Here is a 15,222-nt window from a genome sequence, read left to right as displayed (position 1 = left end):
CTTTTGTGCCCGCCATATTTCAAAAAGAATTGCTTGTACCGGGTGTTCCAAATAGGTTACATTGTAGATTTGTGAAAATAATCTAGGTTCGCCATGTTCGTGTTAACAAATATGAATTTGTTTTTCATGATATAATATGTACCCTCTAGTACACCCGTGAATGTCGGGCTTATAAATTGTGTACTTAGCCCGCATTCCACGCATTCCTGAGCAAGCTGTTTACGTGACATAATGTTACACTCACAAAGTTAAAATACCAGCGGATATTGGTTGGCATTTGGGTACGCACAGCCATAGCCTGGCAGATACAGTATTTTATTCTAACAAACAGAATAAAACTTGGGCAATTTTAGATCGGCACTATTGAATTTGTCAATATGTTTCTTATGTTCAGTAAGTTCAACCATGTAAAAGTAAGTGAAAAATAAAAAGTAATATAGAAATAATGTGAAATTGATGTAGTATGCTTGTGTTCAACTTTATTTATTTTTGATGGTTATAGTCATTCTTTACACACCTGTGCTCATAAGTTAAGTTGCTTTTAAGATAAGGAACTGAAACTTAGGAGAAGGGTGGATAAATAACATCTGCAAATCGTACATGTAAACCATCGTAAATTGTAGTTCATCTGCTTGGAACATTAAGTATAGGTACTGAATTTCACATGACTGATGAAGGGTAACACTATAATCATGATAATGGCATCATCCCACTGGCATAGTTCAATAACCTGAATTAAATGTACAAATTAATGTACAAATGTTTTACGGTTAAAGAACTGTGCATGTTCAGTAAGTTCAACCATGTAAAAGTAAGTGAAAAATAAAAAGTAATATAGAAATAATGTGAAATTGATGTAGTATGCTTGTGTTCAACTTTATTTATTTTTGATGGTTATAGTCATTCTTTACACACCTGTGCTCGTAAGTTAAGTTGCTTTTAAGATAAGGAACTGAAACTTAGGAGAAGGGTGGATAAATAACATCTGCAAATCGTACATGTAAACCATCGTAAATTGTAGTTCATCTGCTTGGAACATTAAGTATAGGTACTGAATTTCACGTGACTGATGAAGGGTAACACTATGGACCACAATGACCTCATCCCACTGGCATAGTTCAATAACCTGAATTAAACAATCATATTGCAAAGTTTGATCTCAAGTTGCAGAGTATGAGTTTTTGTACCCATATTTTCAAAGGTCATACAATTAATGTACAAATGTTTTAGGGTTAAAGAACTGTGCCCTGATAGGTGAGCATGTTGTGGATCCTAGTGTAACTTGAATCAAAACACCTGTTTTGGGAGAGTATAACAACGTTATTTATTTTGTTACGGGTTGCAACGACCTAATACTAAAAACACCTTTTACCCAAAATCACTTCAGAATGCACAACAAAACACACTGTTTGTAGAAGTTAACCAAAATGGTTTATTTTTAAATACAGTAAACACGGACAATGCGTGTACACAATAAATATTTCAAATCTCAGATCTTGACAAATCAATATTGTCAGGTTCTTATTCTTGATATAAAAATTAGAGTGTTGTATATCCTGTTTCAAACTTGTCCAGCTATAAAGTCCACTATAGACTTGATCATATATCTTTTGCGTACAAATCCTCGCACAAATGACAATTTCCAAATCTTCACCATTCACTCCTTTCTTCTAGGAACATGTACTTTACACACTGTTTCATTGACCGACATGTCCTTTTTTACGCCAGACTTCAGCAGGTCGTCTTCAGTCTTCAGTGGGGGGCTTCCTATAACAGCTCGTTGAGCTAAACTGGAAGTGGGTTGTTTGGACCTCACAGTCGGTGCGGTGCTAAAAACAAAAATTTGGTGCTGTACATCAGAAAGGCGCGAGTAAAAATCTGGCTGGCTGGTTTATAGTGTCTTCAGGCTGGCCGGTGGCGACATAGCACTGATTGAACTCACTGCTATGGGCTTGAAAGCACAGATGGAGGGCGCACACACAGCTGATTCGGGGAGATTGTTCCACACACGAATTGTCCTGGGAAAGAATGAATAGTTGTAGACATCTATTAGTTGCACTGGGCTGGCGATAACACAGGGGATGGTTATGCCGGATGGAGGATGTGATGCACTGGTAACATGGAGGCAGGCTGATGTTGACTAGTTGATATTGGATTTTAAAGAACATAACGGATTGGTAGTATAGACGTCTAACTTGAAGGCTGTCCCAACCAAGCTTCTGGATCATTTCTGAGACAGAGGAGGTCCTACGGAAATCTTGGAAGACAAAGCGCGCAGCCTGGCGCTGGATGCTTTCGAGGCGCTGAACATCTGAGTTGTTGTATGGGTTCCAAGCTTTGCTTCCATATTCCAGTTGCGGTCTAACTAAGGAGTGATAGGCTCTGGCTTTGACTTCACTGCTACATGGCGAAAATGTTCTTCTGAGCATACCAAGGGTGCGACTTGCTTTGGCTGCTGTCTTTCTTGGCAATGGGCTATTCAAATTGTCGGAAATTGTCATGCCGAGATAATCGTGCTGTGAAACTCTCTGCAGCTCTTCTCGATCTCCATTGATGGAATATCGGAAGAGGCTGGGGTTTTTCTTTAGGGTCCTTGACATGATGGCACATTTCCCAACATTGAAGGACATAAGCCGTGTATCCACCCAGGTAGCCAGAGTTTCAAGATCTTGCTGGAGGATGTTATGATCAGACTGAGAGGCGATTTCTTTAAACACAATGCTGTCATCAGCAAAAAGGCGAATGTTGGACTGGAGATGTTGATTTATATCATTTATATACAAGAGAAATAGCGCCGGTCCCAAAACTAAACCTTGCGGGACACCAGATGTAACTTGTTCCCATGACGAGAGACTACCATTGACTGCCACCGCCTGCTGTCTGTCACTGAGGAAGATTGTTATCCATCTCAGGGTTGGTCCACGAATGCCATAAAAATCCAATTTTGCAGCAAGTCTATGATGCGGCACCATGTCAAAGGCCTTGCTAAAATCTAGCAAGACCAAGTCGGTCTGACCCCGGCGATTTAGAGTTGATGCCCATTCATAAACTAAGGATATAAGCTGTGTTTGCTGAGAGTCAAGGAGAATACGATGATCTGCTAGGTGTTTTGACATGTGACTTTTAAAAAACAACGTGTTCCATTACCTTGCACACTAAGCATTGTAAGGGAGATGGGCCGGTAATTACCATGGTTGGATTTTGGTTTCTTTCTTGTGGATTGCTGTGACAATGGCTTTGGTCCAGTCTTCAGGAAGACAGCATTGGTTATATGACTGCTGGAATAAGAACTGCATTGCTGGTGCTCATATGAAGAATAAGAACGGCATTGTTATTTCAAATGCTACGGTCTTTAAAAGACTTGCTGGAAAAAATAAAAAGGCCACAGGCGTTGTTTGGGTTGATGTTGTTTAACTGCTTAGCAACACCTTCCACTCCTATTTCAAGGCAACTGATGTCTGGATACGGAGAGGGGCCTTTACTAGGTATGTCAACTGGAGATTCAACGTTGAACATAGAGTTTAAGGCAGACGCTTTGGCTGTTGTAGCGGCATGCAATTTGCCATCAAATTTCAGAGGAGGGATGCTGATGTTTTCAGTTTTCATGAAGCGAATATAAGACCAAAACGTCTTAGGGTTTTCTTGTAAAGAACCTCCGACAGGTATTTTGTATGTGAGTGCCGAACAGTTTTGGTGACTTTGTTGCGATGATATTTGTAGGCTGCCCATGCATGGGAGGAGTTTGGATTTACGAGCATTGCTAAATAATTTATCCGTCTCTGTCTCTTAAGGGATTGATCAATCCATGGTAGATGGTGCTTATTACTAGACAGTTTGGAAGGGACATGCTTGTTTAAAAGTTCCTTTTTTTTGGTATTATTCATGAATTAAACACACACTGTTTAAAATTCAAGGACTGTCTTTTAAACAATGTTGTTCAAAGTTTGAACAACATCGTTTTAAACAGCGACATTTTAAACAGTGTTTTTGCTGGGTGTATTTCTCTAATTATGTGGTGTAATTGCTATTGTATTCAATATTGTCACAAAAATCACGGAAATAATTTTTTCGGTTTGCACCCTATCAGTATTTTATTTGTTTGTTTAACGTGTTGCAGCTGCAATATTATTGAAATAATACTACAGCTGCAACACATAAACCGAACGAATTTAAATATTATGACTGCGTAAATGTTGAAATTTATTTGAAATATGATAGTAATGCTTTATAAATGTTTCTGGCGCAATTTACTACTTTTACCTCAAATTTTTTTGTTTTTTTTGGAAAAGTGAGGAAGGATTAGGGTAAAAACAAGTGCAAAAATTTATAGCAGTTTTTCGACAAAATTGACATTTCTTGCAGTTTATGGGCAACCAACGTTTATGATTTTAACCCAGAGATATAATAACTACATCCATATGAATATGACTTTGTGTATTTGGCATAAATGGACCTCGTACCTGACATGGACTATCCCCGGGACTATCTCAGTGCTGAAGATAACAGAATACAATAACATGCGATATCTCCAAATTGCACATTACCCTGACATGGTCAATGTAAAGGCCTAAGCTCATTAATTATACGAGAATCATTTTTCGTCTGTGCGTGTCAGGCTCTTACACTGTTCAGCTTTTCCATAAGTTCCAGCTCTTACACTGACCTCGCTTTTGCCACCTGACATTTGCCTGAGCTAAGTGTTGTCTCTCATAATTTAGTACTCTCAACTTAATTATTCCTGTTTCAGCAAGCATAAATTATCTTTTGCTGTAGAAATGGCGCAAAAACTTGGAATTGCATTGATTGGCCTGGGGCGTATTGCAAGACTGTCCCATTTTACCAATATATTGTGTCATCCTAAACTTGATTTGAAGTATGTCGTTGACAAAGACACGGCAATGGCTTCTAATTTCATAAAGCAATATCGGAACGACATAGAGGTTCTGCCACCGTCGGATTTACAGACTGTTCTTGAAGATAAAAGGTAATTTTTAAAAACATACATTTTATGTGTAGGTAGGGGTGGGGGGGTGAGTGAAAGGGCGCAGTGGTTGTGGTGTTGGTGGTTTTGGGTGCAGGGTGGTGACATAATCTGCAATAGCGGCGGAAGTGTTAGGGGATGGGACGTGGAAAAATTTAGGAGGAAAGGTATCCACAGCTTCCGCCGCCTATATGAGAATATGAGTGTTATTATACAACGAGCGATCCAGATAAAACGGGTCAGTAATAATGGAAAGAGGGCTATTTTAGAATGCTGGAGGAAAACCGGGGAACTAGGGACAAACTCGCCTGCGAGGACAGTCAAAGATTGGTAACCATATTGTGTTCCTTATTCGCTACTTGCACGGTTCCGCCATTATGCACTATGTGCGGGAGAGCCTCGAACTGGCAGCATACATGAATGGGAATTGAACTAGTCATAACGTTCTGTGTAAGGTTACATAATTCTTCCTTTCATGTATGCTGCCAGTTCGAGGCTCTCCCCGCACATAGTGCATAATGGCGGAACTGTGCAAGTAACGAATGGCATTGCAGGTTGCACACCAACCCGTGCTCACAAATGCATAAGGGCTTGCATATATGCCTGTACTCTAGGCTATTGATCTTCCTTGGTGCCGTGTTGCAACCTTTATAGACTATGCCATAGTCGAATTTTGATTTAAACAAAAACATGTTATTATTAATCATGATGAACGCATCCTGTTGGAACTCAAAATTATACTGATGTGTATTATAATTAATAGTAAAATGGTCATAAAGAGTTTATATAATTAGTGACAGTAAAAGTAAAGTATACTTATGTTATTGAATGCAACATATCTTGCATAATGGCTCACTTTAATACTGAACAATACTGATTTTGGAATCTACCAGTTTATTCGCGAAAGCCCAAGTAAAAAATTCACTTGGGAAGCTAACAAACAGAGGGAGTACGGTGACTGAAAAGATCAGATGTGAAAATCTATCAATTGCACACAAATTAATACAAATCAGAGTTTTATGCTTAAATGTAATAGACAGAGTATGCAAAATGGGCAAGTGGACTACGGAGAAGTCTACAACCTTTATAGTCCTCCAACATATCTGTTTTCATGCAAAAGATCCTTATTTCCATTTACTTTTATCGCACATTCAGTCTCGATGCTACTTTTATATGCACGCCGGCAGATTCTCACGAGGAGTACATCAAAGCCAGTCTGAACTCAGGTGGGTGATTACTATTCGTGTAAATCCCATGGTCTACACTCTTAAAACTGCGTGGTAATTGACCCCTCGCGAATGTTAAATGCTCACCAACTAAAAAGGGTCTACACAATCTGGACAATTTACATTTGTGTAAAAATTAAAATTTTGTGGTCAAACATTCGACCCCGTTTAATCGGCGCGTATTATTGACGCTGATGCGAGAACCGAAAAATGACCACGTAGTTTGACGATTGTGGAATTGACCCATGATCATTGTGAATATACTCCTTATGCTTCTTCGCCATGCTTGATACCTATATTAGGGTCCCTGTACTTTTTTCAACATGTTATGTAATTCCAGATATTTTTTGTCTGGCTGCTGGTCTTTAATCCTCACAGGTGTTGAGTTACAGCCTCCTACACCTCAATGGCAGCCATAGCTGGGTCCCCGTCGGCTCTATCTCACCTAAAATGTGAAATGTTGCGACCTTGGAGGGTATTTTTTTGTACTATCACCCGTGTTACACGTAGACAAAAGAATGATGACAGTTTACAACACAAAAGAATCTAACATCGAATTTTAAGCGGCTTCAACATCAGTTTGGTGCTGCGGGGATCCAGTAATGGCCGACCAAATCCTGACCCTGACTTGACTCGTTGGATTCGTCTATAACGAAACAAAAAAAAGGAAGAGGCTTAACGATTTATTGAATGAATAAAAAGTTACAATAATTTTAATATGTTAAACTTCATTATGCTTCCCTCAGCTTAACATTTTATTAAAACTATATGGTACACATTTCACATTTGGCTAAAATGTAACGCGAGTCGTATGCAAGTTATGCTTATGAGTCAGAGCCAAATATTTAACCGCGAAGTTTCTTGATTCAGCCTACAGCGTGTAGAATAGGCCCATCCCAATATCTGAAACAATTGCGCGCGGAGCGCAGAAAAATTTGCTTGACGAAAATAGGCCTACTACTAATTTGCTTATAATCAAGTCAATTTTCTGCCTTAAAACCATGAAAACGGTTTGTCAATTATACTATATTTATGTTGAAATACGCGCAAAGCGCGCAAAAAATTTGACTTTCACCACTTGGACAGTCTATAATATCGAATTGATTAGTATACAAATATTAACTGTCTATGAGTGTGATGGTCGAATCACGAGGTGAAAGATGGATTGTTCCGGCTCGTGGAATGGAACAATACATCTTTCACCGAGTGATTATATTTCGACCATTACACGAATTTAAGACAGTTAATATTTGTTTTATATCACTCATGCATAAATTCTATTACTAAAATACTATTTAAGGTAGGAAATACATTTTTCATCAACATAACACCATGTTTTGCCGTGATATACTTCACATTTTGAGTCCACCCCATAATTAAATCGGCGAGTCCAAGAGTCAGCGCACGGCTTGGCGCAGGCGCACTACGGCAGAGCACTATGATGGTAAAGACTATCACACGGAGAGGGTGATGGTAAAAATGACAAATGGTAATCAACCAATGAACTGTCTAGAATTTATGTATGAGTGATATAATTCAAATTAAACTATTCATTGATGTTAGCACTGGGTAGTAGCCATTACTGCCAGTAGACAGGAAGTCTAGAAAGACCTCAACGCTGTAGGTGGTCGTCCTGTCCCGAATGGGACAGCATTAACCTTTTTTTGGATTTTTCAGATTTTTTTCTAAGTTCGTAAGAGCATAACAAGACTATCCGTCGATGGATTTTTATTTCCGTCGATAAATATTTTTTAAATTAAGTTTTTCATAATATATTAAAAAGGCTGTATAATAAATTAGCTATGTAAGTTTTGAGTAACCTTGGTGAAAATTATCAAAAAAGCGCTATTCTTTTGTGTGTGTACGGTCCATCACCTGTCACTTGGTAGTCTTGTATCATGTCTAATGGCGCTGCCCAAGGCCACTCGATGAATTGTTTAATTCGAATTAATCAATTCGATATTATGGAGGTGCTGCAGAATCGTTAAAGTAGTCTGTTCGGTGCCCCTAATTCGGAGCCTTGCCCTATAGCTAGCTACGTCATTGTCAATATTATCATTCAGGATAATGCAAGTACATGTAACAACATAAAATTTAACAAAGAGACGAAACTCATATCAACTATATCCCAATTTCCAGGTAAAGCGGTATTTTGTGAAAAACCATTGACGACCGATGAAGCCTCCACCCAGTCATGTTATGCGGTAGCAAAGAAACATGGACTGTTATTGTTTTGTGGATTCAACAGGTAAGCACGCACAGTGTCATCGCCCCGATATCTTCATGGCAGAAATCGCCATGGTAGGTTGAATCCACAGCCACGCATGGCCATTTTGTTCCGACCTTTAAGACGCATTAATGAGCCGAGGGACATCCCGACTAAGACTACTGACAATAGCTCGGTAATTGGCTTCTCTTTGTGTAAGTGAGCTTGTATACGCCATGTGAGTGAGTGCTCACACTACGCTGTGTGTGACCTCTGTGTGTATACGCCATGTGAGTGATCGCTCACATCAGAAAATCAGAATATTTCTGTCAGTTTTTCCAGTTCAAGACGCAATGGTTCTATCTCAAGACGCTAGCTAAAAACGATAATATCCGTTGAACATATAATTATGTTCAAGTGTAAGGAACCAAATCTGGTTTCTTTATACGAAATCATTTACGGGGGGTATTAATCATTTTGTACCCCGGTATCCAAAGATTTATCGTCTGAATATCAATCGTGCATAGCACATTTACGTGTATCGATCCCGGGTATTCATTTCAGTGTCTCTGGCTGTATAATGTAATTATTAACCGGGCGATGTCGGTGTGGCACGTATAGCCATTTATTTGACAGTTCTGTAGAAACGAAGGCAAGAAGTAGAAGAGGAATCCGTATCTCGAGTTTGTATTTAAAAAAATACTGTCGGTAAAATGATGTACAGCCTGTCTCAAAAAAAATTGTGCAAGTGGAAAGCGCCCTCTGTAGCAATTAGAAAATACTAATGTGACATGATGCTTACATCAACGTCAAGGTCGCAGTCATAGCTTTTAAATACCGTTTGTTTCTTTCATTTTGGTTCGGCAATCCAGAGATCTGCTTCACTACACACAAATGCATGAAAACCTTTTTGTGCCACTTTTTAGGAAATTGAATAGAATGTTATATCCAAGTACCTGTACAGTACAGTTAATAAAAGAACATTCATTTGTAGGATTAATGATTATGTAACAATTGCTCAGTATAATTGTATTGAAGACGAGGGCAGCAAGACAGGTGACGGTCACGCAGAAGGAAGGGGTTAACGGTTCTGAGTGACCCATGTACACGAACAATAATGTTAAGACCAAACAATAAATGGACTTAACTGTTGATTTCTAGCAATGTCGGATTCAGCTGCTGCGCACTCGGAAATGTGCTTATGATTTGATAAAAATCATCATGAATTTTAAATCTTGAGTGTAAAATGTCAAAAGTATACTTATGATGTGCAATATTTTATTGACATGATTTTAATTTTATAACAGAGTGTGCAATATTTGTCTGTCTTTTAACATGTCTTGGGTGACAAAGAGAACAGTATTTACCATGATAAAATCAATGACATATTGTCCACATATTTAATTTTACAGCAGAATGTGAAATATGTATATATCTTTAAATCTGTTTCAAGTGGAAAAAGATAAGCATTATACCTGTATCATGATAAAACTAGTAAAACAATTTGTATTGTTGTGTTATCGATGTATTCTTTTGATTTCACGAAAGAACTCTTGATAAACTTGATGCTATCATTGATTTACATGTAGAGCCCTCTTCCCTAGTAAAAGTGGCACAATTGTGATTTTACCCTTTCGTTGTTAACTAAACATATCTCATCGAGATTAAAACAAGCAAATTGAACAAAACAAACGGCATTTGAGAGCTAAGACTGTGCCCTTGATGTTAGTAAAACAATTTGTATTGTTGTGTTATCGATGTATTCTTTTGATTTCACGAAAGAACTCTTGATAAACTTGATGCTATCATTGATTTACATGTAGAGCCATCTTCCCTATAGTAAAAGTGGCACAATTGTGATTTTACCCTTTCGTTGTTAACTAAACATATCTCATCGAGATTAAAACAAAACAAACGGCATTTGAGAGCTAAGACTGTGCCCTTGATGTTGATGTAACCACCATGTCACAACAGTATTTTCTAATTGCCAAAGAGGGCGCTTTTTACTTGCACATTTTTTTTTAGACGAATAGAAAATAAGAGAATAGGTTTCAAGCCTTCATTTTTATCTATCGCACCTTTAGTGGATGTAAGGGCTTTTGCAACTAAGCTTTTCATTTCTTCTTTAACCTAGGACACTCAATCAGTTGAAAACGCAATTAATTATCTGTATAGATCATAACAGTACTATAAAAGCACGGAATTTTGGGAAAATATTGTACTAACAATTATCATTTTTTCTGTTCACAGACGTTTCGATCCTTCAATTAGCAGTCTATGTCGGCGTGTAAAAGAAGGTGAAATAGGGCAGATTAAAGATATTCGAACAATAGTACGAGACAAAAACCTTCAACCAATAGAATATTTAAAAATATCGGGTATGTTGTCATCAAAGAATGCGGCCATCAAAGATGTAGAGCGCAGCGTGGACCACCTGTTAAGGTCTTTGATCCCGGTGCAAAAAGTCCTCAGTTCAATTCCCGGTGGAAAAACATAACATATCCGCTCTCTATTACTGCAATTTAATTGTAGGTGCAGTAGATGGCAAAGATCTCGTAGCCAGTTCCTATCAGGGTAACTCATGGCTGCAACGCACTGCAGCGTGTATTGTACTATTGTGTCTGATTAGAGCACTGACATATTGAAAAATGTTACTAATCAATATTCATGAGAGTGTACATTTAACGTCCAGTTTTCCAAACTGGGTGACTTGTGTTTGGCAGGTGTTAAATACATCTGACTGGGTGTTTTAATTACGTAACGCATAAAGGTTTTGGCATTATTGAATAGCTGCCTAGTGCTGTTATACGTTTAATTTCTATGATAATAATTATTATCATTTTCTTTATTCATCCCTGTTTTTCCTTTCTCTGCACTTATTCTTCCTTATGCCTACACTTTAGGGCCAATCACTCCCTCGCTATACTTCTCACTCTCTCCCCTCTGTCTTTTTGTCTTCCTCCCCTCCCCTCCCCTCCCCTGCAATCTCGAGAGCCCACCCGCTTCACCTCTTTTCATCCCTCGACTACTTGTCACTGCCTTTAAAATGAATATTCAAGATATTAAGAAACCCGTTTGACCTGATTGAATAGGCCTATGATAACAACAAGAAGTGCGAAATAGTTAATTGATAGAAAGTGACCTGGCAGCTACGCCACGTTGTTACGGATAATCAATTTATTTAAATGAGGCGCCTAAATTAAGGTGGGCGGTAAATAACTGTACATCGACGGTAAAGTGTGCTTTTGTGTGCTGGCGAAGACTCAATCACACCCGTGGGCTGTATGAGAACAAAAGGTACCTCTCGCTCATACAGCGTACGTCTAATGCGGGGCAATACATCTAAAAATTGTATTCACCTATCGCTCTGGTAATTAATCATGTTACATCACTACTTCTACGGCGAATAATGATGAATAAATGCAATCCTGCAATCGAGCGGTTAAGGCGTTGGACTGTGAATCCATGGGTCACGGGTTCGAATCCGAGGTCCGCCTGAGCTCGGCTGGCTCTTTGTGTCCTTGAGCAAGGCACTTCTCTCTACTTGCTTAGTGCTTTGGAGGGCACTTTAAGCCGTCGGTCCAGTGTTCATGTATTTCTGACATTAATGCAGTGTGCACGTTAAAGAACGTCACAGGCTATTCGAAAAGAGCAGGGGATCATCCCGGTACTGTTGACTGTACTTCAAAAATACACTCATCTACTCTAGGTTCCAGAGTAAAGTACAGTTATCTGTACGCAGTGCGCTAATACTCATATATATGAGGCCAGCAGACTAATATGGAAGAAGAAGAAGAAGAAGAAGAATAACAATACCCATGAGATTATGAAGACGAGGCAGATTTGCACTCTAGCCTTCAAAATACAAACATTTAGTGGCACAATTGTCCTTTTGTATGGATGCTTTGCATCTTAATTTTTATCTTACAGGTAGGCAAAACGTGTGGTGAGTATTTGTTTGAGTATTTCTTAATTTTATCTATTGCTTTATTCTTTTAAAAAGGTGGTATTTTTACCGATTGCGTTGTTCATGAGTTTGATCTCGTCGGCTGGTTAATGGGATGTTTACCGTCGGTTATTTACGCACAAGGCCATGCTTGGGTCGAAGAATTACGAGAATTTGATGACGTTGATCACGCCTTTGTTGTCATGAAATATCCAAGTGGAGCCATTGTGAGCATCGATGCTGGACGGGGAACAAAGTACGGCAATGACCATCGCATGGAGGTACACTGCATTAATACATTAATTAGTCACAACTGTGGCCACAGTCCCTGTCCTCCATTGCTGTTCTGAATTCTGCTGCCTTCAGTCCAGTGTCATCTCTCAGGATATAGGTCAAGGCTGGTCTTCCAGGTTTCCGTGGTACTAGGGTATCCAATGAACCATTTTTTAATTGTACGAGATCCTCACTTCTGGAACAATAACCAGCAAACCGGGTCATCTTCTTTCTTTGATCTGACGAGGCTTATTTTTGGAAGATCTCGATATGGAAGATTTACATGACTTTTTATTTTAATCGCATTGTGCAGCTTTGGAATCGGCTGAATTTTTTGTCCTTCCTCTTGGAGCTCTAACTGAAGATGCTCGAATTGCAGGCTTATTTAATATGGGATGGGGCTGTGATGGGTTTTTGGTTTTTTCCCCATAAATTGTTTTCTAAAGCTGGGATGGTCCTAGAGGTGATTTTGCACATGTTTGTCCCATTCTTTTCGCTGGCATTTTATTCTATTTACTTTGTCTTGAATAGTATGTGCAATATTTATATATAATATATTTGTCTTTGTAATTGTATATGAGCCTAATAAATAAATAAATAAATATAGGCTTAGGTTTTGCATTTGTCATAATGTTCCTTCCAGTGTACATTCAGAATAGCTCTTAGCATGCGGGTATAACCATTTGTGCATATTTAACCCATAATATAGGCATGTCCTTCATGTACCTAGAGAGCCAAGCCCGGGGAGCCAAGTCCTTTGAAGTGACATGGCGTGTTATTTATAAAAGGTTGGCCTATATGCGGTTTTCTATAGGTCAATATCAACTTCTGGGCGGTCAACTAAATCAATCCTCTACAGGAGGTGCCAGCACAGGGTCAAGTCAAAGTTTATATGGGGTCAAATATCAAAATTGCTCGAATCTTTTTAATCCCGAAGTATTTCTCTGGTCATAAGGATTCAGAAAAAGTATAGTTTGACCTACCTGTGACGTACGGTTCTTGAGTTATTAACAAATAGCATCTTAAATATTTCAGATACACGGAAGTAATGGAGTGTGTTTACAACGCGAAGCCGTGTACCCGACGTCTGTTGTTAGTTTAGGAGACAGTGGCGAGCTACGAGAAAACCGATACGCAGACCATTATACGCTGTGGAGAGATTCTTTCGAAGCCGAACTTGAACACTTTGTTAATGCCCTCCAAGGTAGGATTTTAAAATTTTTATTCATTTTTCTTTCTTTGTTTTTCTTTGATTTCCTTAACCATATTAACTGCTAAAGCTTGTGTTTTCTTGTTATTGGTTTTTGCAGGGAAAAGTGAAAATGTTGTTACGGCAGAAGAGTGCAAAAACATTGCCAAAGTTATTGCAGCTTGTAATGAATCACTGAAGACAGGCCAGCCCGTCAAGCTTTAATGCATTTATAGATATAGTCCTCTGCAAAAAATTCTTCTGTTGTCCGCCGGTGTGTTTTCCCGTTGTGACAGACATGTACAGGGTGTAACAATAAAATTTATACAATTGCATTTTGACTTCTCAGGAAAAACCTAAATAATGTATGGCACAAATGTTATATGCAATACAATCGGTAATATCTTGGCTAAAAGACGACGTTTAGTTGGTTTCTTTACTAGCTTGGGTTCAAAAGTTATGTCCGATTAATTAAATCGTCCAGAAAACGTGTTGGGCCACTTTTGCCATGTTTGCGCATATCAAGTTTGAACCGCTTATCGCGCATTAAACATCAAAGAACTGACACAAAACAATGATACGTGGTGTTTCTGCATATAATTAACATGAACTTAATAATAATATGATATTTCTTTCAAATAATCTTATAAAGTAATTTCTCATATCCCTGAGATATCATTGGTAAAACTGAGAACAGTTTTTGCATCAATAAGTACAAATCAATTTAAAATTTTGAAATTAAGTACTGGGCTTCTAGCTTTTCTGGGGGACCACTATTGCCAGCATTTCTGTTAACAAATTCTACATAATTTACTTCTCATAGTTCTATGTAATTGTATATGTCTTGATGGAAGACGTGAGCTTGGAAAATGAGCTATAAAGTAATTTTATGGTTTCTGCTTGACTCCATGTGTACCGAATGTCACAACCATAAAAATGCGCTCTTCCAACATGAATTGGGGTTGAAGTTGTTGAGCTGCAGCCACGATTTCTAGTAAATGAGGTTGTTATGTCACTGCTTAGTTGTGACTTTCAAAACTCAAGGAGATATTCTATTATGTAATCATTTCTACCACTTCGAATACCCCATTGTCATGATTGTTCAAAACTACCTATCATCAGAGCACCGTCTAACTGGTCCAGGGTTCAACTCTATTCAGTCAATTTTGTAACACTTAGACAAAAGTGGCCCAAGCGGTTTTAAGACTAGGTTACATAATTGGCCATATCTTCACTTGTATACCATCGATTTTATTGGAACAAAGCTTATCTGGTAGCTAAAGAAATTACCTTGATAGACATACAAATATCAAACCAAAAAATAAGCGGCATACTTGTGCCACTCTATTATCAAAATTGTACAAATTTTATTGTTACACCCTGTATTGTAGGTTGCTTCCT

General features: G+C 38.4%; 1 protein-coding gene across 1 annotated transcript; it reads left to right on the top strand.

Annotated features, from left to right (window-relative positions):
• Positions 1-4,775: 4,775 nt before the first annotated feature.
• On the top strand, positions 4,776-14,046 carry LOC140154566 (uncharacterized oxidoreductase YrbE-like). Its single transcript, XM_072177132.1, has 7 exons — positions 4,776-4,984; positions 6,137-6,207; positions 8,347-8,455; positions 10,664-10,791; positions 12,417-12,640; positions 13,668-13,836; positions 13,943-14,046. The coding sequence occupies exons 1-7, from the start codon at positions 4,776-4,778 to the stop codon at positions 14,044-14,046; spliced, it is 1,014 nt and encodes a 337-aa protein (XP_072033233.1).
• Positions 14,047-15,222: the final 1,176 nt, after the last annotated feature.

This window comes from Amphiura filiformis, chromosome 6, assembly GCF_039555335.1.
Source record: "Amphiura filiformis chromosome 6, Afil_fr2py, whole genome shotgun sequence".
Taxonomy (NCBI): domain Eukaryota; kingdom Metazoa; phylum Echinodermata; class Ophiuroidea; order Amphilepidida; family Amphiuridae; genus Amphiura; species Amphiura filiformis.
This window is presented reverse-complemented; position numbering and strand designations above follow the sequence as displayed.